The 22,541-nt window shown below is 42.5% G+C and overlaps 1 protein-coding gene across 2 annotated transcripts in view; it reads left to right on the top strand.

Moving 5' to 3' along the window:
* Positions 1-22,541, top strand: part of LOC138300280 (STE20-like serine/threonine-protein kinase) — a 310,793-nt gene that overhangs the window by 101,431 nt on the left and 186,821 nt on the right. For both annotated transcript variants that reach the window (XM_069239454.1, XM_069239453.1), the window contains exons 5-9: positions 1,847-1,919; positions 3,154-3,348; positions 9,552-9,633; positions 12,763-12,894; positions 14,253-16,031. In XM_069239454.1, the coding sequence (XP_069095555.1) occupies positions 1,847-1,919; positions 3,154-3,348; positions 9,552-9,633; positions 12,763-12,894; positions 14,253-16,031 (2,261 nt within the window). The remainder of the gene's footprint in view (positions 1-1,846; positions 1,920-3,153; positions 3,349-9,551; positions 9,634-12,762; positions 12,895-14,252; positions 16,032-22,541) is intronic.

Genomic DNA, 22,541 nt, shown 5'->3' with positions numbered 1-22,541 from the left:
ATCCTACGATTCCATTGTGGTTCTTAGTACCAGAAAAGAGTATGCACCCAAGGGTCTGTACTTCTTTGCCAGCCAAGGGACCTTCCGTTCATGAGTGACTATAATTGCTTGGTCCATAAAGCACCAGTGTTTCTCTGAAGTCAGCTCCCACCCCACCCCCTCCCTTCACCTCCATCTGCCAACTCTGCAGGTCTCTTAGCGTTGCCTCCTTGCCTCCAAGTTTTGGGAGTCTGTCTTCTCTGAGGTGTGACGTATTTGATGCCAAGATAGTGGATGTGATGTTATGTCCACTATAATAGTGCTAATCTTTGAGGCGTTTTGCATGCCATGTAGGATGTTTATGCTAGCTATTTGTGATTTCAGGGTGTTCATTTTAAACCTGTATTTGTGGCCAAATGTGTCTTACTTGCTGAGGAGGGCTGGGATAGACTTCAGGTGATCTGTCACCATAACTAACCAGATCATCTGCATTAGTGTTATCTTGTGCTGGTGTTTTCCTAGCTGTACTAGTTTTATCTAGGAGTTTAGTCTTGGACTCTTTGCCAATGGATCCATGTACAAGGCAAAAATGAGTGGAGACAATGGGCACCTCTGTCTTGTTCCCCTGTTCACGCTGAAATGATGTGATAAAGTTCCATTAATGCTTATTTTCACCATTGCTAATGCACCTTTGTGCTCACACTTCACAGGCATTAATCTCTGCAAATTTGAGTATTAAAAGTCCCATTTTCAAGCAGTGGTTACTAAATAGTGTAGAAAGCCGCATGTGCAAAGTATTGCATGTGCAGTTGTTGTATGCGTCCTATATCTCCAGCTACAATGGTCAGGAATAAACTGGTCCACCAAGAGTTTAACAAATTTCTTAATTAAAAGTAAAATGTTTGTAACATTTTACTGACCCTCAGACCTGTTATCTAGAGGAAAACTTTGTTCCTCTCAATATTTTACTTTGGCCCAGTACTGAGGTGCTAACAGTGCTTTAGATTATCCTGGGACCCTTTTAAGCGTGCCTGACAGGCATAACTAAATCTCTAGTCATCCTGGCATGTTTTTACCCTCTTAAGAATGGTCGTATACAAGCTTCTCAAGCCTGAGCTCTTTTCTACTACATTTAAGAACCAGAAGCACCAACTTGATCCAGCCAGGACTGCAGTGCACAAGCAGTTCTTCATTTGCCTGGGCTCATTCAGCCTAATCGGCACTATGTAGATCCGTCACTTGCCAGAATTAGCATCATTTGGATAAATCTAGAGTTACTGTGGATCCCACAGGCCATGAAGGCACCCACAGGACCCTGACATGTGTCCATTATTTAAATGGAACCATTTTTGGATCACTCAGTTCTGCCCATTGTTTGCAACAACATGAAAGTCCTCACCCCTTGCATACATAGACTGCTTTTAACCTTTGATGAAAGAAGATGTGCTTATACATCATGGTAGTAAATCCATACTTCTTTTAGCACCACCCTCAGATAGGTTTTTATGATCCATGAGATAGAGGACTATCCCTTATGGGATAGTTTTGGAGTGAGAGCAGAAAGGCTTTGATGACTACAGGAGGGGAGCATACTACTACAAACATTTTTCTAATAGTATGCTGAACTTTGGTCAAGAAATATTGTTTAAACTTATAGCACTGATTCTTTGCCAGTGAAATTTGAATTGTGCTTGGTTATTTTAAGCAGCTCAACCAAAGTGATAACAAAGTAAATATATATTTTACTTTAAAGAATCCACTTATTCTAGAAAGGGACAAGAAGACATTGGAGCATTCTTTTCTGTTATAACTACATACAAGTGATAATTGAAGGCAACTGAGTTTCTTTTTTTTCTTCTTTTTTTAGCGGATTTTGGCGTTTCTGCTAAAAACACAAGGACAGTACAGCGCAGAGATTCTTTCATAGGCACTCCATACTGGTTAGTATGCGTTTGTTAGAATTTGGAAAAATGGTGAACATTTTGTTATAACCAGATTTGTAAGTAGCTGCCTGACATCTGCGTGGAGTTCATGAATTGCCTTTATTTGTATGCATTGCCGTACTTCTGAAGCCTATTTCATTGAAAGTAAACTAAAGGTTGGCCTGCTGATTCACAAACTTGAGAATAGTAGCAGTGTGTTAGTTTAAAAGAAAATGAAATATTAAAATATTCCAAATAGCCAGTCTGTTGTGAGGATCTTAATCTGTTGCTATGGGATTGAAAGCTTGGATTAAACAATTGTGGACACCTGCAGAAGGTGTGAAAACCTGTGTAGATGGCACACACATCTAAGCTGACAATGCAATGCTATTCTGCACACTCATATTTCAAAATGCGTACACTTAGGTAACAGGGCTCAGAAACAAATCAAAAACAATGTGTTAGCTAATTTTATGTCCGGTCCACTATCTTTTTGAGTACAACATAAATAGTATCACGTTGTGTTGTGATTGAGTGCAAAAATGTATCTAAAGTGCCAACCCCTTGTGTGTGTGTGTGTGTGTGTGTGTGTGTGTGTGTCTGTGTAGTATGATCCTTGTTTCAGTCCATTAACATAAATCAGGATAGTAAGACTTAGAGCAACACCCACTGCTACCTAGTAGAGCCATGATGAATGCCACAGGTGTTACGAAGTAGAAATGGCAAAGTATATTGCATTAAAAAACGCCTCTGCCACTACTTTGATCACATTGAAAAGCCAAGGTTTATGAATCCCTTAATTTGCTACTTTTAATATAAACTGATAAGTACATGCTGCTTGTGGTAACTTCATATACGCAAAAGGGTATGGAAGGGATGCTTGCAAATAGTTTACCCACTGACAGCCGCTCGGTGTAGCATTCCAACCCATAGTTTTTCATCCACTTTGCCACTGTAGACAAAGGTGCATTGACCATGATTCTATTCATGTTTTATTATTAAAACTGGTCTGATCCTGTCTAGGACACACATCATATCACATTTACGTACTTTGTATCTGAAAACTGGTGGGGTGCATGAGTATCTCAGAAATATCCACTTTTCATTTTTATGAGCTCTATTTCAATATTGATATTTTGAGTCCCTTATTTTCTGCAGATGTATTTGTAGATCTACATAGGTCCAGCTTTGCCGCGCTTTGCAATTTAGGTTTGCCATTTGGATAAACAGTCTCTTTTCTCTTTTATTTCAGGATGGCTCCTGAAGTTGTAATGTGCGAGACCTCCAAAGACAGGCCCTATGACTATAAGGCAGATGTATGGTCTTTGGGCGTCACTTTAATTGAGATGGCCCAGATAGAACCACCTCACCACGAACTGAATCCCATGCGAGTACTATTAAAGATAGCAAAATCTGATCCTCCAACGCTAGCGCAGCCGTCAAGATGGTAAACCTATTTATGGTTCTTCTGAGTTGGGCAATTGATATTAGAGCAAATATTGACTGTTATGTTTTTTTACTTTGAGGTCTTACTTTCATTCAAGTAAAAGCACTATCTGCCTTTTATAGTGAATGTCTGGTTCTGTGAACACCAGTGATTGTTTCCATCTGCCTTGTTTACGTTACAGCTGTGTTAGTTCTGTTTGTTCTTGTGTTACAAATTTATTTTGGTACCTTATTCACATACAGCCTGGCAGAGGAAAATGTCTCCAATTTAATTTCATAAATTAGTATTGCAGGTAATAGTCCAGCGTTCGAAACATAATATACCTGTCAGTCGATTATCTTAAATGAAACCATTCTCAAGATTGTTTCAGCCTTAAGTGGTAAAGTAGATACATAAAACTTGTAGCTGTAAGCTGTAACTAGCATTAAGACATCTCCCTGCTATTTTATGCAGTCCTAGTTGTTGCAGAAGAACTTTGACACCTTCAGAGGACCTGGGCATTAACTCTCAAATTCTCAAATCAAAAGACAGTGCATCACTCTGGGCGAATTCTTGTCAATAAGAATAGTTGTTCCCAACCTTTTGACTTCATTGAACCCCCAGTTTATAATTACTGGAATTGGGGACCCCCCCCCCCCACTGAGTCATTATTGGAATCCGGGACCCCCACACTGAGTCATTACTGGAATCTGGGACCCCCACACTGAGTCATTACTGGAAGCCGGGGACCTAGGCCTAATCATTGTTGATGACGATTTGAGCTACAAAACAATGTACAAAAATACAGAAACACGCATTCCATCAAACACATTTTCTGAGGTAATATTACCTCCTGTATAAAGCAGATCAGATCATAAAAGGCTCACAAGATTATCAAAGACTAAGGGCCTAATTAAGAGTTTGGCAGATGGGAAAGCCCGTCTGCCAAACTCCCAACAGGGTGGCCGCCGTATTCGTGGCGACCACCCCGCCGGGCTTAAGAGTTTCCCCCGAGATCAGTTGGCAAAAACCTTAGTTTCCGCCGCCAGCCTAGCAGGAAACAGCCTACAGCATTATCTACGTCTCATAATCGAGCCAGCGGCAATGCTGTAGCCCGCATGGTGCACCAGTACCCTCGCAATGTTCACTGTTTGCAAAGCAGACAGTGAACATTGTGAGGGTGCTGGGCAGGGGCCCCCCTGTGGTCCCTTGCACCTGTTTTCCACCAGCCTTTTCATGGCTGTGTTACTGCCATGAAAAGGTTGGTGGAGAACAAGGTCACAATCCGCGGGGCAGAGAACGATCATGGGATCACGCCACTGGGATCATGGAACCTGGTGGTGCTGGCGGCTCTTTTTAATGTGACTGTCGAACTGACGCAACAGCAGCGGTCCTAACCGCTACCACGAGTGTGGACCGCCACACTCGTAATGAAGCCCTAATTCACAAGGTCGTAAGGGGTTCTAGAAAGTGGCAACATACTGGGTCGTCCACAAAAATCCTATGATGTCATGTAGGGAGGGTTATACATTGGCAGCACCAGCAATGATAAATAGGTCCTTAGGCACAAAAGCACAAGACATGGAGAGAATAACACTAAATTAGTTATTAGGAACACCATGAAATTGAAGCAACGCATGTAATCAGGAGACCCGTGATAAGAATGTGTCTTATTACAAAAAGATACACCGATTTGATCAAATGTCCAGTAGTCCTTGTCACTTCTCCAGTAATATGAACTGATATGTGCCTTGGCTTACAGGCAGGACCACAGTCTGGAAAACATGGATAATCGCCTGCATGAACACTACATACATACATGCATGTGGTAGCAACTGTAGAGCTGCTGCATAACTGACTGCATAACAAGTTAAAGCATATAGTGCACTACAGTAACTTTAGATGACCGATTGCAAGACAGATTTCATGGCAGACTTCTTACAAACAGCATGATAAATAACATAACAAATCGTAGCGTTGTATGCATGATAAAGGGTCTGATTTAGAGGTCGAGGGAGGGAGTAAGCACAGTTAGGGTGACGGAGGACTTTGTCCCACACCATGCCTTTACTCTGCCAGTCAAGTTCACCTACAGCCCAGCAGTAATCACAGTGGTTTTGTATCCATTCCGTCATGGAGGTTCATACAAAGCCATTTAAAAGTTTTAGTGTGTCCATCATTGGTGACGGATGCCTACACCAAATTTTTAAAGGTTTTCCCTTTCCAAAAAACAAACTCCTAAAGCAGGAGTTTGTTTTTTGAAAAGTAAAACCATGGGCCCCAACACCTTTGGCGTTTTCTCCCATAGTGATTGGGTCTTATTTATTTTCTTTTTTTACAGTCTCTTTCTGCCAGGATATGGACAGTTTAAAAAAAAACAAAAGGTATCCTACCACCCTCTCTAAATAGGGCACATAGTTGGATGGCTTTTCTCTGATGGGCCTTAGTCCCTCAGGCTGTCAGAGAAAGGTTTACATCAATGAAATACATGTTACTCCTTTAGTGTAAACCTGTTGCTCTGTGTGACTCAAAACTGAGTGGGCAGACAAACAGTTTGGTGGACAGGGATTACTTCGCCATTGAGATGAAGTACTCTCCGCTAAAATCTCTTCAGGTGTAAGCTGCGCACAAAGTAGCATGTTACCCATTTGCAAAGCTCCTCACCTGCTTCTGCACTTCATCAGGTGTAAAGTGCTGTACGACTACAGTACAACTTAGCTCTTCTATGGCCTGGTGTATATTGACTAGTGTGCACCTTTCAGTATAAAACAAAATATGCATATTGTTTTCAAACTTTTTTCATCTGAAATGGTTCTATTAGATTTAGAAAATATTCTGGAAATATTTGTAATGTATTGACCAGCATGAATAACCGGATTGAAATCTGGTTGTTCCTTTTCACTGCTACGTCATAACAAAAGTTGTGACATCACAATGGGAGGCGCCCCTGTATTATGCTGCTTTTTTCACATCTGCAAGGACCGAAACGAGGCAGTGAAATTATGGCAGGTGGTCTCATCCACCTTCTGACTCCTTTCCCAGGTCTCTGCAGACCAGATGGAGCAGCAGGAGATGGGCTGTGTTTTGTGTGCACCAGCCACCAAATTCTGTCCTCGGAACAGCATACCTGCACTGACAGGAGAAAGCAGCAGTAGGCAGGCTGTGCTCTGCCTGCACCAGCCACCAAATTCTGCCCTCAGAACAGCAGACCTGCACTGACAGGAAAAAACAAGCAGCCTTGACCAGCGGTTCTCACAGAGCCGCTGTTCGTACCTTGCTGGCTCTCCCCTCTTCTAGTAGGTGACTCACAGCACAGAGGGAATTTGTGATGGGTTGCAGGAGGCCAGGTATTATTTTTCAGTTGATTTGGGCCTGGGGAGGTTACATGCAGATGACTGAGGAGGAAGGGTGGAGGCTTGATATTTCTTTTCCGTATGGGATAAGGAAATATGCACAGATAAGTATGTATGCTTTGCAAGAGGACCAGTCTTTTTTTTTTTTTTTTTTTAAAGGATTTTTGGTCAGGGTATGAATGGAAGAGAGGGTGATGTGGGTGTTTGGTAGGAGGCTCGGTTGTTATGTTTTAATTTTTTTTCATTTTTTTTGAGAGGCGTTGTCATATAATGCATGACTCTCCCATTACTCCTTCCCCTCCTCATAGGTATTGAAAGCTTGGCCAGATGTTTTGGCGGGTCGAAGGGGCATACATAGCATGAATCTATAGATGAGTAAAAAGTGAATAAAGCAGATGTTTTTCAACTCATGGTTCTTAGTGATGTCATGGATAACTCAAGCATTATTTGTTTCTGTTTATGATGCACAGAAGCCCTTAATGAAAATACCATTTTTTTTCACTGCTACCCCTCTACTATTAATGTCAGAGGCTAAGCAAGAAAGAGCAGAAACTAGTACACTGTGTCTTGCTGCACAGCCCTGCATGTCATCAACTTTACATCATGTCGCAATGGGTATTTTCTTGTAACAAGACTCGCAATGCTTTCTTCCTATTTGGATGCATGTACTGTTACTTTTCATTTGGATTTTCCATACAGGAGATGGTGGTTCTCATCATTTAAACTGTCCAGTCTCCACCATGAACTTGTTAAAAAATATTTACTCTGCTAAGAGTTGGGCTCTTGATTGCCTTAATAAAAATTGTATCTTAACTGACAAATTGGATGTGTCTATGTCAAATAATCCTGCTTAGGTTTTCGGGTTCTAATGGTAGCCACAAATCCTCTGCCTGGCTCGAATGGTCTAATCAGAATTTCAAATTAATTCGGAACTGTTTGAGATCAGTGAGGTGTTCACAGCTGGAACTTGAAAGGTTCTCACATCAAATTGAATCATGGCTATTCTCTGCTCTCCCTTATGAATAAGGTGAAGTAAATGGCATAAGGGTTTGTCCTTTGCACCAATGGTTGTACTTTTCAACTTGTTTTAACAAAATTATTTAACACTCTTAAATTATTTTGATTCCATTAGGTACTTCTAAATCAAGGCACTATGAGGTCCGCAAGTGGGAACCTGACTCTCCTTGCAAGCTATTCAATACACAGCAGAATTGTGACTTCTATTCCTGTTTTCTCAATTGATACTGACAGTGGAAATAATGATGACTGTTGTAATAGCAATAACAGGCTCCTTACATGGGTTTGTGGAAGTGGTGGCTTATCTCACAACGAAATCATTGTGCACCTACCTAGAACAGGATCATATCTTTTCTCAAATAAATCATTTTTCTATGCTTGGATTTTCCACTAGTTTTTAAGCTTTCCTACACAGGCATCTATTCTGGTACAAGAAACTCTGTTCCTAATAATGGGGATTCATTCTTGCTAATGAGTCTTCAAATGATATCGGATAGGTTTTGTTTATAAAAGTGCAGCTATCTGCAGGCGAGTCTAAACCGGACAGGCTTAGCAAGCTTTTGCCATTTTATTTGCCATTCATGCATATCTCCATTAACAAACTCCTCTAGCTTCTACAGATGATAGGTGTCAAAGAATGATATGGAGCAAGGACCTTCTCCTTGATGTTTAATTATGGGGCCACAGAACAAATTAAATTTTTCTGTTTTCTTCCTTCAGTACTCCGTTTCTTTCAAGTTTAACTCAAAACACGTATAACCCCATTTTAGGAGTTTGCATCTGCCCTATCATGCACTTACATTATGTGCTGCTAATTTACAGGTGAACATTCATGGCTCTCAATAATAACCTTCGGCAATTGCTCCAAAACACTACTTATAGATAATGTCTTTCCTATTGCCTAGTCAGTTAGTCTTGTTTTTCATAGACATCTGGGCGGGCAGCTTATTGTCATGCTATGACCTACGAAGTTCTGTGGGATAAATAATTCTTAGTTTTGCCTTCGTTGTACAAATGTCAGTGATTATTTCCAAGCCCCATTGACAGCTGAGAGGCCACATGAATCTGGTAATGCCAAAGTGGATTTCTATCCTCTATTTTGATATTCTCTTTGCTGATGTTTGGTTCTATACATTAAGGTCCTTTGCTGGCATGCAAGCCTTTATGGTGTTTCACAGAAGTTCATATGCCCATCATATTTAGCTACAGTTAATCAGCCATACAGTATTGAAGTACTACATTTCAGCCTGTTTGAATCCTCTTTAGTGGGTATCCTTAGTTTTCCTCTGTCAGGTCCCTGCATTGTACTTTCACGTCTCTTTCCTTGCTCCGACGTCTAACATAGCATGTTAAAACCATGTTGGAAGGACACCTCCATAAGACATTTGATTTGTCGTGCCTTGGTTGGATGCTTAAAAAACCTGCAGGTTGAAAATCCACCCCACTAAAAATTAAACATTTGGATGTAGGAGCATTGTGGGTTATTTTTATTTGAATATGTGATTTAATTTTGTTGCCCTGTAAAGGGTATCCCATTGGAACTCTACAATTCTTCTATCGATGACCATCGTTTTCTCTAACTGATGTTAAGAGGTACATATTCTGACTATTTATCAAGAAGCAAAGCCTCTAAAACTAAGTAGGTAGGCTAGTGTCTTTGAGAATTGTACCACATTATAATACGGAAAGCCTCTGAGAAACCATAGAAAGTTAGTCTCCTTCAGAAACGTAATTTACTGGTAGGATAATGTTTTTTTCTAACCAACAAAACCGTGGCTTAATTGTGAATTTATTTGCAATATTGAGAGATTCTTTAATTGCCTTATTAGTCACAAGTTTCTGTAAATTTCGCAGGTCAAACGATTTCAACGATTTTCTGAAGAAGTGTTTGGAAAAGAATTTAGATGTTCGATGGACTGCTGCTCAGCTCCTACAGGTACGGGATGACTGGTAGTGTTTGTGGCTAGATCGTGTTGCCTTTAATCATGTCCTGTGTTTGTCTGCTGGATCTGTTTTTTTTTTTTTTTTTTTTACATGCCATGCACTAGTAGAAGATGAATGCTTTTTAATGATTAAAGACCATACAAATCTTGACAGTCATTTTCTTGTACTTTTTAACCATTGCAATGCCCACAAGCCAGAAAAGGAAACCGCAAATATGCATTTTATATTATCCTCACAAGACCTTGTGATATTTTATGTCTGTAAACATTCTTTTCAAATCTGGAGTTAATTGGCATTTAATTTTAATTTTATGTAACTGCTGCAGTGTTTTTCAGTTTTCAACTGATATGCTTCTGTTGCAGTACATCCACATGTTAACACCTCCGGGGCCCATCCGTATGTGCAATGGGGAGCGGGGCATGCAGCCCCCATCCCTAGTCCAACTTATGCCCTGGGATCACCATTCCCTGGGCTTGGCCGCATCTACAAAGGGGAGGCGGGCGGCAGGGAAACCTGTGTTTGCTCTAAGTAGGGGGTGGTGGCAATTTCAAAACTCACGCCAAGAAGGAGCAAACACTAATTCTGCTCCCAGCTGACCGGAGCATGAAAAATGCTCCCGCTCACTGGGAGCAGACTTCATCTGTTTCACTGCCGGCAGTGTAGCAGGACTGGAAACTGAGGAAAAGATTGCTCCCGTCTGCAGGTAGCAGCATTTTTAGCTGCTCCCTGCGGTCAAGAGCAATGCTGGAATCTCCTGGAGGTAGAGTGCTGGCAGAGGCCTAGGGGATCCCCCCACAGCCCCCAACCATAGTATGGTGGGTGCCCTGGGTGGTAACCAGGGCACTCACCCTTTGATGACTGAGCCCCAGGGAATGGGGTCCCTTGGGCCAAAATTAGTCCAGGAGGAGGACGCGCAGCCCCTCTGCCCCTTTGTATAATGGCCGTTCCCTGGGGTCCCTGGGGCCAATTTGCCAGAGGATGGGGTCTGAGTACCCCCTTCCCTTTTTTCACAATGCCGGGCCCGAGGGATGGGGTCCCCAGGGCCGAAATAGGCCTGGGGAGTGGGGCTGCACCCCCCTTTCTTTTGGAATATGGCTAGGCCCTGTTTTCCCAGGTCCAAAAATGGCCCATGGAAGGGGGGCTTGCGGGAGGAGTTTGACGTACCCCTCGCCTCTAAAATAAAAAATAAAATATTTTTTTTTTTTTAAAACAGACGGGGCCCTCAGGGATGGGGTCCCTGGGGCCAAAATCGGCCCACAGAGGGGGACTCATGCTTTCTTCTCCAATAAATGTGCCGGGACCCAGGGGATGGGGTACTCAAGGCCTCAAGGGAAGGGGGGCTGGGTGCCTCCCTCACCTTTAAATATAGTGCCGGCTCCCGGGGGCCAAAATCGGCCTGGGTTTGCTGGGACATTATAGGTAGGAACTAGCATTAAAAAAGTAGAAATTTACTGAAAAAAACTAAAGTTACAGAAAGGTTATAGCTAGGAAATATAATTTTTTTTTAAAACTTAGAAAATCAGTAAAAAAGCAACAATTATAGGGAGGTTATAGTTAGGATCCGATTTGACACACACACAGCCTTAAATAGTGAGCAGTTATTTAGTTAGTTATAGCAAGTAACTATAACTCGTGCCCTAAGCTAACTTTAACTTGAACCCTCGCCATGCACTGATAATTACCCCACATACATTCATCACTCATGACAGCTTCTGTGATATCATTGATAATATCACTTCAACATTTGCTGTAAAATTATTGATGAGAAAACTGTGAATGGCGGAATGCGAGTTATAATTATCTTAGGGCACAAGCTTCTATTGCTTGATAACTTTAACTATAACCAATACGTTTCTACGGTTTTGTGTGTGTAAAATTTGAACCTAACTTATAACTGTGTCCAGTTTAAAAAAAAGAAAGGGAGCCATCGAGGGAGAAAATAGATTTTGTTTAAAGCTCGGTCTCTGGCCATTCAGCAGTTGGGTTGTATTATGTTTTAGGAAAACTTTAATGCATTATCTAAACAGGGCAATAGATTTACAGAAAATCAACCTCATTGTGACAGTCGGTCTAAACCAAGCCCTTATCAGTGCAACTCCATCTTTTTTAAAGTTTTACCAAACGCCTTGTATGTCTTGAAGACCTCCTTAAATTCTGCATAAAACTAGACATCCTCACTGTTTACGTTGTATGTTCACCTTTAACCCTCTTTTCATATTCTCTTTTGACCCTACTGTTCTCTTCTTCTGCTTAACTTATCCTAGAATACCAACTCTTTCCTTTCCCCTTAATTCACCCCTCTTCTTAACTTCCTTTGCTCATGTCTTTATCCTGTAGCATAACACCCACTCCGCTTGAATGTTTCCATTGTGGCTGAATTTGATATAGCCCACCGCAGATTGTTAAACTCACTAAACCCAAGGCAAGGACCTTTAAGGAGGGAGAGGGTCTTTAACAGCCAGTATAGCCCAAGGTATAACAACATTCCACCCACTGACAGTGGAATGTTCTAAATGCAACAGATAAAAATAGAAAAAGAAACATTGCATTGGAGCAGAAGGTCTGTACCAGGCTTTTTGCCACTCAGCCACTCCTCTCTTCAGTGGAGCTCCCAAAATTCCAGTTTAGTTTTCTAATGTATTGATTTTCGACTTCCATGTTATTTTAAATAGATTCAGGTCACTGCTGTAATGGAGATGAGAGTTTCATAGTCTAAAATATAAAAACAAATTAAAAAAAAATCTAAAGGTCTCAACACTGCATTAAAACACCAGAAATGATGTATGCTCATTTGCTTTAGCCTTCTAGCCCACTGCCGAGGGCTATGTGGGCTCGGGCCTGTATAGACATGTTACTTTAAATAAGTAGGAATCCTGTCTTTTTAAGATTTCTTTGTATCTGAAATACACTTACTGGCCTAATGGTAGAGCATTTCACTCTTGAATATTCCATGTATGTAAATCACAGCACCGTGCTCATCTTTATTCTTGTTTTGTGGGGTATGGATTATTCTAATCTTACACAGTGTCTGCAATCGTACCAGGTGTCGACTTTTATAACTTGCATGTTCTTATCGGATACAAGTTGTAAAATTGCTTCTTTTTTTTTTTTCTTCAAACAGCATAAGTTTGTTACCACTGTTCATTCTAATAAACCAGTGAGAGACCTGATTGCAGAAGCCAAGGCAGAAGTTTTGATGGAAGTTGAGGATTCCAAAGAGGATGAAGAAGAGGAAGATACAGAAAACTCGTTGGTTTGTGAATATATTTAAAATATCCAAAAAGAAATGCAATTTTGTGAAGCCATCCATTTTTGGTTAAACATAACACACTGTATATTTTAGCTCTGACAGAACACTGAGAGCCGAATTCATAAACACATTTGTGGCCATAAACACAGGTGTACATCCGTAAATGGAACCATACACGCTTGCCTTGAATTCAAAAAGTCATTGGTCACTGGCATGCATTGCTTCTCTGCTGCTTATTTCTCAAAGAAGAAATATTCAGTAATAACCCCTATGCAAAAGATAGAGAGTGTGTAGTAAAAGGTGTAATTCAAACCCTTCCAAACCTGGAAATGGCCAAACTGTTTACTCCATCAGAGGGCTGAAGTAAATCCCTTTCCTGCATGAAAGGAAAATGGATAGTCTTCATACTTGACGAGGGCATAGAAGGAGGGGTTTCTCTACTGGAAAAAACGTTTTCCCCATAGAGAAAAAAAGTTGTGCATTTGGACATAGGGTTGCCTTTACGCAATGCAGAATTGTGCATTAAGGACACTTCTGCTTGGGAATTTTGCCGCTGTCACATACCATTCTCAATAGTACAGCTGTTCTGCTGCGACTGGTGCATCCTGCCAGGTTTCATTCTGGGATTGTTCGTCAGTTATAGAAAATTACACTTTGCAACCCAGTTTACTACTTCTTTTTGTTTAAAATAACATATAAAATTGTTTTGATTTCAAACAGATCTTTGTTTTGCCCATTCGTTTCCACACTCGTACAGAAGACACAACATAAGAGCAGGGCATCATCTTGAACATATCTGTACAATTAAATAAAATACATTAATTATAAATTATTTCTTAATTTAGGAATATATGTATTTTATATTTTTATGCAGTTTTTGAGTGCATCAAAGAACCTGATTCATGCAGAGAAGTAATTTTGCTACTGTGTTTAAAAATGTTTGCCTATTTAGTACTTTGGCATGTTTATGCTAAAAATCATTGTCAGGTTAACATGTACAATAGTAGCTTAATATATCCTTTTTTTCCCATTCACTGTCAATAACTTCTAATTAAACTAAACTTTGCACAGTCTTCTCTTTACACATTTTCTTTGTTTCCATCGAAAAAGAAAGAAATTATGATTTTTTAAATACTTTTACTGCCCTACTCTTGCATTGACTGTAAGCACATTTGAGACATTTTATTACGCTACAAATACATCAGTGTAGTAACCTATCATTTTGTCAGTTCATTGGATATTATTATTTGTCTCTACATTTTTGTGAGCTGTAAAATCACAGCATGTTAGCTCTTTATATTCTCTGAAAATGTGTTCTTCAGTATTTCTCTAAAAACATGTTCTTCAATATTTTTCTACAGCCAATTCCTGCAAACAAGCGTGCTTCCTCTGATCTCAGTCTTGCCAGCTCCGAAGAAGATAAACTGTCTCAAAATGCCTCAACACTTGAATCTGTGACAGAGAAAATTGAGGGAAAAGATGCAGTGGAACCATTTAGCAACCTGCCATCTGATGATGACATGGCTGCTAGCCAACCAAAGAAGATTAAAGTTGAGAAAAAGAATGATCCCTGTTTTAATAACGAGCTAACTGGCAAAGTGGTAATTCAGAATGGTTCAGTGATAATGAACAGTGAGGATGAAAAACAATCAGTTGTTGAGAAGGTACCACAAAAAGAGGACCAGGTAAAGAAAGACTCTGGATCCCAGTTAGAAAATTATGAGCGACCAGAAGAAAAAAATGTTGTGCATGTTGCACCTGCTATGAATGACCATGTTAAAACAGACTTAAAACCAGAAGAACAGAAAGATAAATGTGCTGAATCTATAACAAATGAGAACATAAAAATAAATTCAAAACCAGAAGAAAATAAGAATGAGTGTAGCACGTCCCCTGTAACTGAGGATATGGAAACACATTTAAAATCAGATGAAAAGAATATTTGTACTGCACCTTTGATAAATGAGGATATGAATACCAATTTAACACCAGAGGAAAAGGAAAGCGTGCGTGTTGCACCCACAAAAAGTGAGGAAATAACTGATGTAAAAATAGAAAACAATTCTGAGATAAAAAACCTTGACAACCTTAAAACCTCATCTGAAAATCAGTTAATACCTCTTCAGTTTGAGGGCATTCCCATCAGACCCATTGACATAATTTCCCAGGAAACTGGAGAAAGTGAGGGACAAACGACAAGTCTACCAAATAGGACAGCAGATCTGCCAAACACAGAAAAGTGTGAAGGCAAAGCAGAAATTGAAGATGAAAAAGCCGAAGAGAGTATAGAACTTCAGAATGACGTGGATAAAAAGGTAGAAGCCGTTGAAAATAAAGACAATGAGACCCCTGAGGAAGAAATGGCTCTTGTGAAAGAGAATGATGCTAAATCTGCATCACATACTGAATCTTGTCAAGAAGCTGAGACTCTGACCAGGGAAGAGAAAGCGTCCCCGGGAGATGAAAAGCAAGGTGCTGGGACTGTGTCTGAGCCTGAACTCATAAAGTTAGAAGGTGAGGCTGCCCACTCAACTGGCTTCCCTGAGAATAAATCATTGGAGGAACCAGCCACAGTCCTTGAGGGACACCGAAATGTTAAATGCCCCAATGAGGATGTGCAACAGGATGGGAACACTACAACACATACAGAGGATCTTACTCAGGATACAAAATCAGTGGATATTCCTTCTAAATCTGTTGACTCTGCCAGGACTGAGATCTCCCAAGGTCAAACTGGAAATGAAGTGCCTAAAGCAGAGCATCTAGCAGAAGGTGGAGATGAAGATACGCCAAAAACAGTCATTACTCCAGAACCTTTAATATCGCCCGCTACGTCTGACCTGCCCAGTGTTGTACCTACTATCAGTGTCCACTCTGATGAGACTCTCATGAAAGTTGAATCTGCCCAGGCCGTGAGTAAAATCACACCACCATTGGAACCTGAAAACCAAACGGAAAATGGTACAATATCTCCCCCCACATTGGATAAAATCTCACCACAATCAGAACCTCAAAGTCAGAAGGAAAATGACACTGATTCCGGAACAGGATCCGCTACCGATAACAGCAGCATTGACCTGAACTTGTCCATTTCTAGTTTCCTCAACAAAAGCAAAGAATCAGGATCTATGTCTTTGCAAGTAAGTGCATCCACTCTGTTACTGGGTAGGGTTTATCACCATATCATTTCACATTTTGAAATTGTCATGTTTCCAAATGTAAAGTTGGCTCACAGTAGTAAGGTTGCTGACATGTTAATGGCTAAATAAATCAGTAGGTTTGACCGGATTCAGCTTGAGGTCATTGTTTTGGGATCAGCCCCAATAAGTTGGTCACTGAAAACATTGTGTATGTTTATGAAAATAACTTAGGTGGGCTCTGTTTAGTGTTCCTCCAAAATGCATCCATCATAGCTCAGCATTATGAGTGACATTCATTAGTAGACTTACTTAAAAGGCTTAATATGTCAAATGTATGTGATCTGAATGTTCTTTCCTTCTGTGATATCAGGTATCTTTTTTATTCCTTTGATTATTTGGATGTCATAATTTTGTATCCTAGTCCACCATTGTGATGGATCCTTCCTATAATAATTTTAGATTTCACTATGGACTCAGTGCCACAGAACAGGCATCTCATATGCTGGCTGAACTTGCTCTCAGCTGAGTTTAATTTCTTGTGCTTAACTTCTTAATGTTTATATAGTGTATTTTCTGTACCTACATATTTTTTTCCTTTAGACTAGTATCTGTATATTTTAAAAAAATAAGTCACCAGAGTGAGGGCCATTTTCTGTGACCTTCCCAATCTGTAGTTAATTGCACAAGCATGACATCTAATGGAAATGTTTTGGTTACATTTTCATTTTTTGCAATGGTGGCTTTGTGTCTTTCACTAACCTTATCAGACTGAACTTTGCAATTCTTTGCATGGTTTGTCTAACTTAGGTGATTCTGCCTTGGGACCTCAGCAGAAGTCGCAACCTGTACATGTTATGAGAGAGCCAACCCAAACTCAGTGTGATTCAGACAAACCCCTACCACTACCCAGGAGTCACCCTCAAGCACTCCACAATCTTTTTCAGCTGTGATTCAGAACATAGCCATTATGACCCAGGTGATGACAATGGATCTTATGGACCTACAGGAGGCCAAAGGACTGGACATCTCTCCCGACACTGGGTTGAGTTACCCACACTCAAGCCCCATCCCCTCTGGACTCCCAACAGATGAATCAGCCTCTTTCTCTGTAGTCGTCCAGCATGAAGCATAAGTTGCAGCTACCACCTATTGAGGTCAAAGCCACCATAGTAACAGAGGAGCTAGAGCCCATGCAGACCTTCACAAACCCACTTAACATATTCAGTGAAGCTCTGATTGACACTCTGATGGGCACCTGGGACAAACCATGCTCCTGTCTGCTGGTAAATGGGAAATTTGTTAGATGCCATAGATCTGCCCCAGGTGACACTGTCTTCCTCACACAGCATCCCCTGCCCAAGAGCCTTGTGGTCCAGACCTCTATCAGTAGGTTGGAACCAAACTAATTCCCTACAACTCATCTTGATCCTGGTAGCAAGTAGAAATATGTGGACACATTTGGAAAACAGATGATAACCTGGAGGTTACCTCAGCTAGGTTGGCCTTTTGTTCAGGGAGTGCTTAGCAGCCTCTGAGAATGATATTCACATCCACTGTGTGACATGGTCAAGAAGAACGTGCTGACAGTTCCTGATCAATTTAGCTTTAGCCTGGGGCAGATAATTCACAATGGCTAATACGCAGCAAAAAAAGCCATCCACTCTGGGCTGATCACTACTGAATGCTTAGGCTATGCAGTTTGTACTGGTGTGGTGATTCAGCGCCACACATGTATGAGAGACGCAGGTTTTTCGGGTCATGTCCAGGTGTGATTAGTGGATATGCCATTTGACTGCACATGTTGCTTCAGACATTAGGCAGACTTTGGAGCACTTTAGAGAAAGCAGAGCCACAGCACGCTCCCTGAGCCTTTTTTTCAGAAGCCCATTGATTCTCGGGGTCAGGACGATGCTACCTTGAGTCTGCCTCCTTTCACCACCAGTGAAGCTTGCTGTAAAGGCATCCAGTTTTGGAGTGGTCAGGAAATGGATGAGGGAAGGGAACTACAAGGGAGGGAAACCTGGAAAAGAAGACAATCCACTCTTATTATTGTTCCTTTGATAATCACTTCACACCTTCATATAAATGTAATAATGAAGTCTTGGTTCACTGTGATTAGCTGAAAATATACCCACTTCTTCTTATCATAGTTAGCAGGAGATTGTGAATCCTTTCAAAATGCTATACATGTGAAGGAAACAGTGTTTAACTCTAGTGCATCTTTTCTTCAAACATTTACTCAATAAAAAGGCTAACAAAGAATAAGAGCATACCTAGAAATTTCGTTTTTATATAGTTTGTTTCTTCTAAAGCTTGGTTCTGTTGTCCTCAATAGTTAAGTTCAATAGTGTTCTTACTAGTTCAGTATATATCAGAATGTTGACATTACCTCATCTCAAGAGAATTTGAGCATCAGTGTGATTTGTTTTTGAACAATTCACATTAAGGTTTCTCCACTTGTTACTCTAGTTCCTTTGGGAGGTTTTAAATGATAAGGTTTTCACTGTTTAATTAAGGTATTTTTCTTTCTAAGTTTGTTCTCGTAACAGTCTGGTTTATTCCAAAGAAATAGTGTTGCACTCACTTTTAGTTTCATTTTCGATTTTAAAGTTTAATTCACTGATTAGCACAAAGAATTGCCTTGATGGCCACTTGTTGCTCCTTTCATCGAGTTTGCACAGGATATTAATATTTTCTTTGTAATGAAATTGGTGGCAATCGACCAGTGGCTAACACCTTTCTGCACCTGTGCGCAAGTATCCCAAGGAGTTTCACCCCTTTCAATGCTTCGTAAGGCATTTGACACAAACGCAGCGCTAAGGCCCACTGCCCCTGCAACAAATCTGCTAGTTCTTTCGGGGGTCAGGGTTTCAGTCGATAAAGTCCAGGCCAGCAATGTCAACTTAGTGTCTAGTCTCCTGCTCCCCTGACCTCCGTCTCTGCTTCCAAGCTGCTTTAGTTTGCAGGAGGCAGAATAAGTTATTAATTCCAAGGGACTATTTTTTGATTCTACAGCAGGTAGTTCTTGTTCTTTTGGACAGAGGAGCCATAGAGAGGGTTTCAGCATTACAAATTGAGACTGGATATTATTATTGTGCGTTTCTTGTGCTGAAGAAGGATGGAGGCCTTTGTCCTAACGTTCTTCGACTTCAACCTGTCACTTGGACAATGCGATGCGTGAAGAGCGACAGCGCACTAGGCCTGCATTCTCAGAGCCTACTTCTGGGTTGGCTCTGTGCCTCCCCAGGTTTCCGGGCACGAGAGCTACCACCGCCCAACTGAGTTAGTTTTATGAGGCTTTGCACCTCATTTTTGGGCAGACCAACACCCTGCGACACCTTCGGGCCCAAAAGGGTCAGAGGGGGCGGCCCCCTTGAGTTCTGCGCTGGTGGCTCTGGAGAGCCCCTCGGGATCCATTGTTGGATCGGTGCTGACATCAGTCATGCCAACACGACCTTCCTCTGTGCCGGCAAAAACATTGACGCTTCCAACGTCAGTCGGGCCCATGATCGACGTCTTCCCCATACTTATAACTTACTCCGGCCGGGAGCCAGACCGACATCGTTCGACGCCAGTTCTGTCTTCGATGGGGCCTACATACCCCAGGTTAGATCCTGACCATTATTCTTATGGGATTAGGTACGGGTTAAAGTGTGAAGGGGTTGCTGGACCCTTTAGAATTCTATCTGGAAGTGGACTGGGCACATGAATTGGGTGAGGCTGGCGGTCTGGATACCTCTCCTGATGCTGTCATATTTTCTTCCCCTACTGTGGCTACAGTGGAGGGAGCATCATATTCTATGGTGGTGAGAAGGGCGTCCTCGGCCTAGAGCTACCTTCTCTGGCAGTAAGGACGAACCTTCTGACAGAGGTGCTTCAGCCTGGGACTTCCACCTCAGAACCCTTTTCATCTTTTAACGAAGCACTCAGTGATTTCCTACTGGCTACATGGTCCAGATCCAGCACAGGGGCTCCTGTGAACAGGACAATCACCCGCCGCCATTGTGCATTCCCATCCGCACCCCCAGATAGGAAATCCAAAAGACTGGATCAGATTGGAAAGACATTGTTCTCTTCCTCCAGTCTGGCATTGCAGTCTGTGAATACTGCATGCCTTTTGGCCTGCTATTCCCATGCCCTATGGGATACGGTCACCCAGGTTTTGCCGCGGGTCCTGGCCGTTCTCTCCCAAATAGTTTCTGACGGAAGAGATGCAGCCAGATTCACAATACATTGTGGGCTGGACATGACTGACTCACTCAACTATGTCAATTTCCTACCAGCCACTGAGTTGTGCATGCTGCACAGCCCCTGCATGTCTGCAGATGCGGGTTTCCCACGTGCTCAAGTATCCCACGTGTCCAACACCGTGTCCACCACCGCCCCCACTGCATCTTCCAAACCTTACTAGTCTGTCGCTCCATCCCAGACCAGTTGGGGGCAGGATTCGCCATCAGCTGCCCCACTGGGAATCTATCATGATGGACAGGTGGGTTTTGCAAATATTCCAGAGGGGCTACTTGCCATGCCACCATCTTATGATTGAATAGTGGAGGATCACTTGGCACTTCTCCGCGAAGAGGCTATGGCTCTCTTGGCCAAGGGAGCCACAGCGTGGGTCCGTGTGCCAGAAGTAGGTTGTGGTTGTTATTCTCGCTACTTTCTGGTGCCCAAAAAAGACAAGGGCCTTCGCCCTACCCTAGACCTCTGTGTCCTCAATCACTTCCCCAGAAAGGAGAAGTTCAAAGTGCTCACTCTGGCTCAGGTCCTATCTGCTCTAGACCCTGGAGACTGGATGGTAGCATTGGACTTGCAGGACACCTACTTCCACATTACTGTCCTGCCTGTCCACAGACGTTCCTTGCGGTTTGTGGTAGGTCACAAGCACTTTTATTTTACCGTGCTCCCTTTGGTCTTACTATGCCACTTTTGTGTTCACAAAAGTGATGGCGGTGTTCGCAGCTCATCTGCACAGACTAGGGATTTAAGGCTTCCCCTACCTTGACGACTGGCTGTTGAAGGCGAGCTCGCCCCAGGCTGTTGTCTCCCACCCGACTACGGCGAACCCCCTGCATTCGCTGGGGTTCACTATAAACGTGGCAAAGTCACACCTGACTCCCTCTCAGTCGCTCCCTTTAATCTGAGCTCTTTTGGACTCAGTGCGGCTTTGAGCCTGTCCTCCCAGAAAGCTAGTCCAGGCTGTTCAGGCTATGGTACAGATGTTTCGACCTCTGTATTGGATTTTGCTGAGAATGATTTTGCAGCTGCTGGGCTTCATGCTTCCTGCATCCTGCTGGTGACACATGCAAGATGGCATATGCGGGCTCTGCAGTGGGACCTAAAGTTCCAGTGGGTGCAGCATCAGGGAAATCTCTCTGACATGGTCCAGATCTTGGAGGGAACTGCGCAACATCTGCAGTGCTGGATTTTTTCGAGTCAAGATTGGGTCAGACGTAGCTCCTTCTCCCATCCCCAACCAGATCTAACTGTAGTGACAGATGCTTCACTCATGGAATGGGATGGCCACATGGGGAGGCAGAGATCAGAGGACTCTGGTCTCCGGAGGAGTCCGGGCTCCACTTCCGTCTTCTGGAGCTCAGGGTGATCAGGCTTGCACTGAAAGCATTCCTTCCCTCTCTCAAAGGGAAAGTGGTGCAGTTGTTCATGGACTACACTACCGCCATGCGGTACTTCAACAAACAGGGCGGAGTGCGGTCGTGGACCCTTTGTCAAGAGTCTCTGAGCTTCTGGACGTGGCTGGAACATCAGGCATTACCCTGGTGGTTCAACATCTGGCAGGCTTTCTGAAAGCCAGAGCAGACGAACTCAGCGGTCAATGCATAGTCAGTCACAAATGGCATCTCCATCCGGAGGTGGGCAATGTCTCTTTCAGTGGTGGGAGGAACCTTGGTTAGATCTTTTCGCCTTTGCAGAGAACACTCATTGTCAGTTGTTTTGCGCGTCAGAGTTTCCAAGGTGGAACTCGCTCTGCGACGCTTTTAGTCTCAAGTGGAACTCAGGCCCCATTTCTGTCCAGAGTTCCGAAGAAGATCAAGAACCACTGAGCCCAAATTATCCTTGTGGCTCCGGATTGGGCACCAAGACTATGATATCCAGAGCTATTGAGCATGGCAGCAGATCCTCCAGTCAGACTGCCTCTGGAGGATATTCTGTCACACCAACAGGGGATGGTACTGCACCCGAACCTGTCAAATCTTCACCTTCATGCGTGGAGATTGAGTGGCGGCAGTTGACAGCTTCTGACCTTCCGCCTGAAGTCTCTGACATTATCTTTGCAGCCAGGCGTCCCTACACCAAAACGGTATATGCCTGTCATTGGCATACATTTGTGGCATGGTGTTCCAACTAGTCTGTTGATCCCCTTTCTGCACCTCTCTCTGGGGTGCGTTTGTTCTTCCTTTCCTTAGACCAGCAGGGCTCTGCACTGGGCACCCTTAAAGGTTATTTATCGGCTGCCTCAGCCTTTCTTAAATTGCCAGACCAACCTTC

This window comes from Pleurodeles waltl, chromosome 6 (genome assembly GCF_031143425.1).
Source record: "Pleurodeles waltl isolate 20211129_DDA chromosome 6, aPleWal1.hap1.20221129, whole genome shotgun sequence".
NCBI lineage: Eukaryota > Metazoa > Chordata > Amphibia > Caudata > Salamandridae > Pleurodeles > Pleurodeles waltl.
The sequence above is the reverse complement of the archived record's forward strand: the minus strand, read 5'-3'. Positions and strand labels throughout refer to the sequence as shown.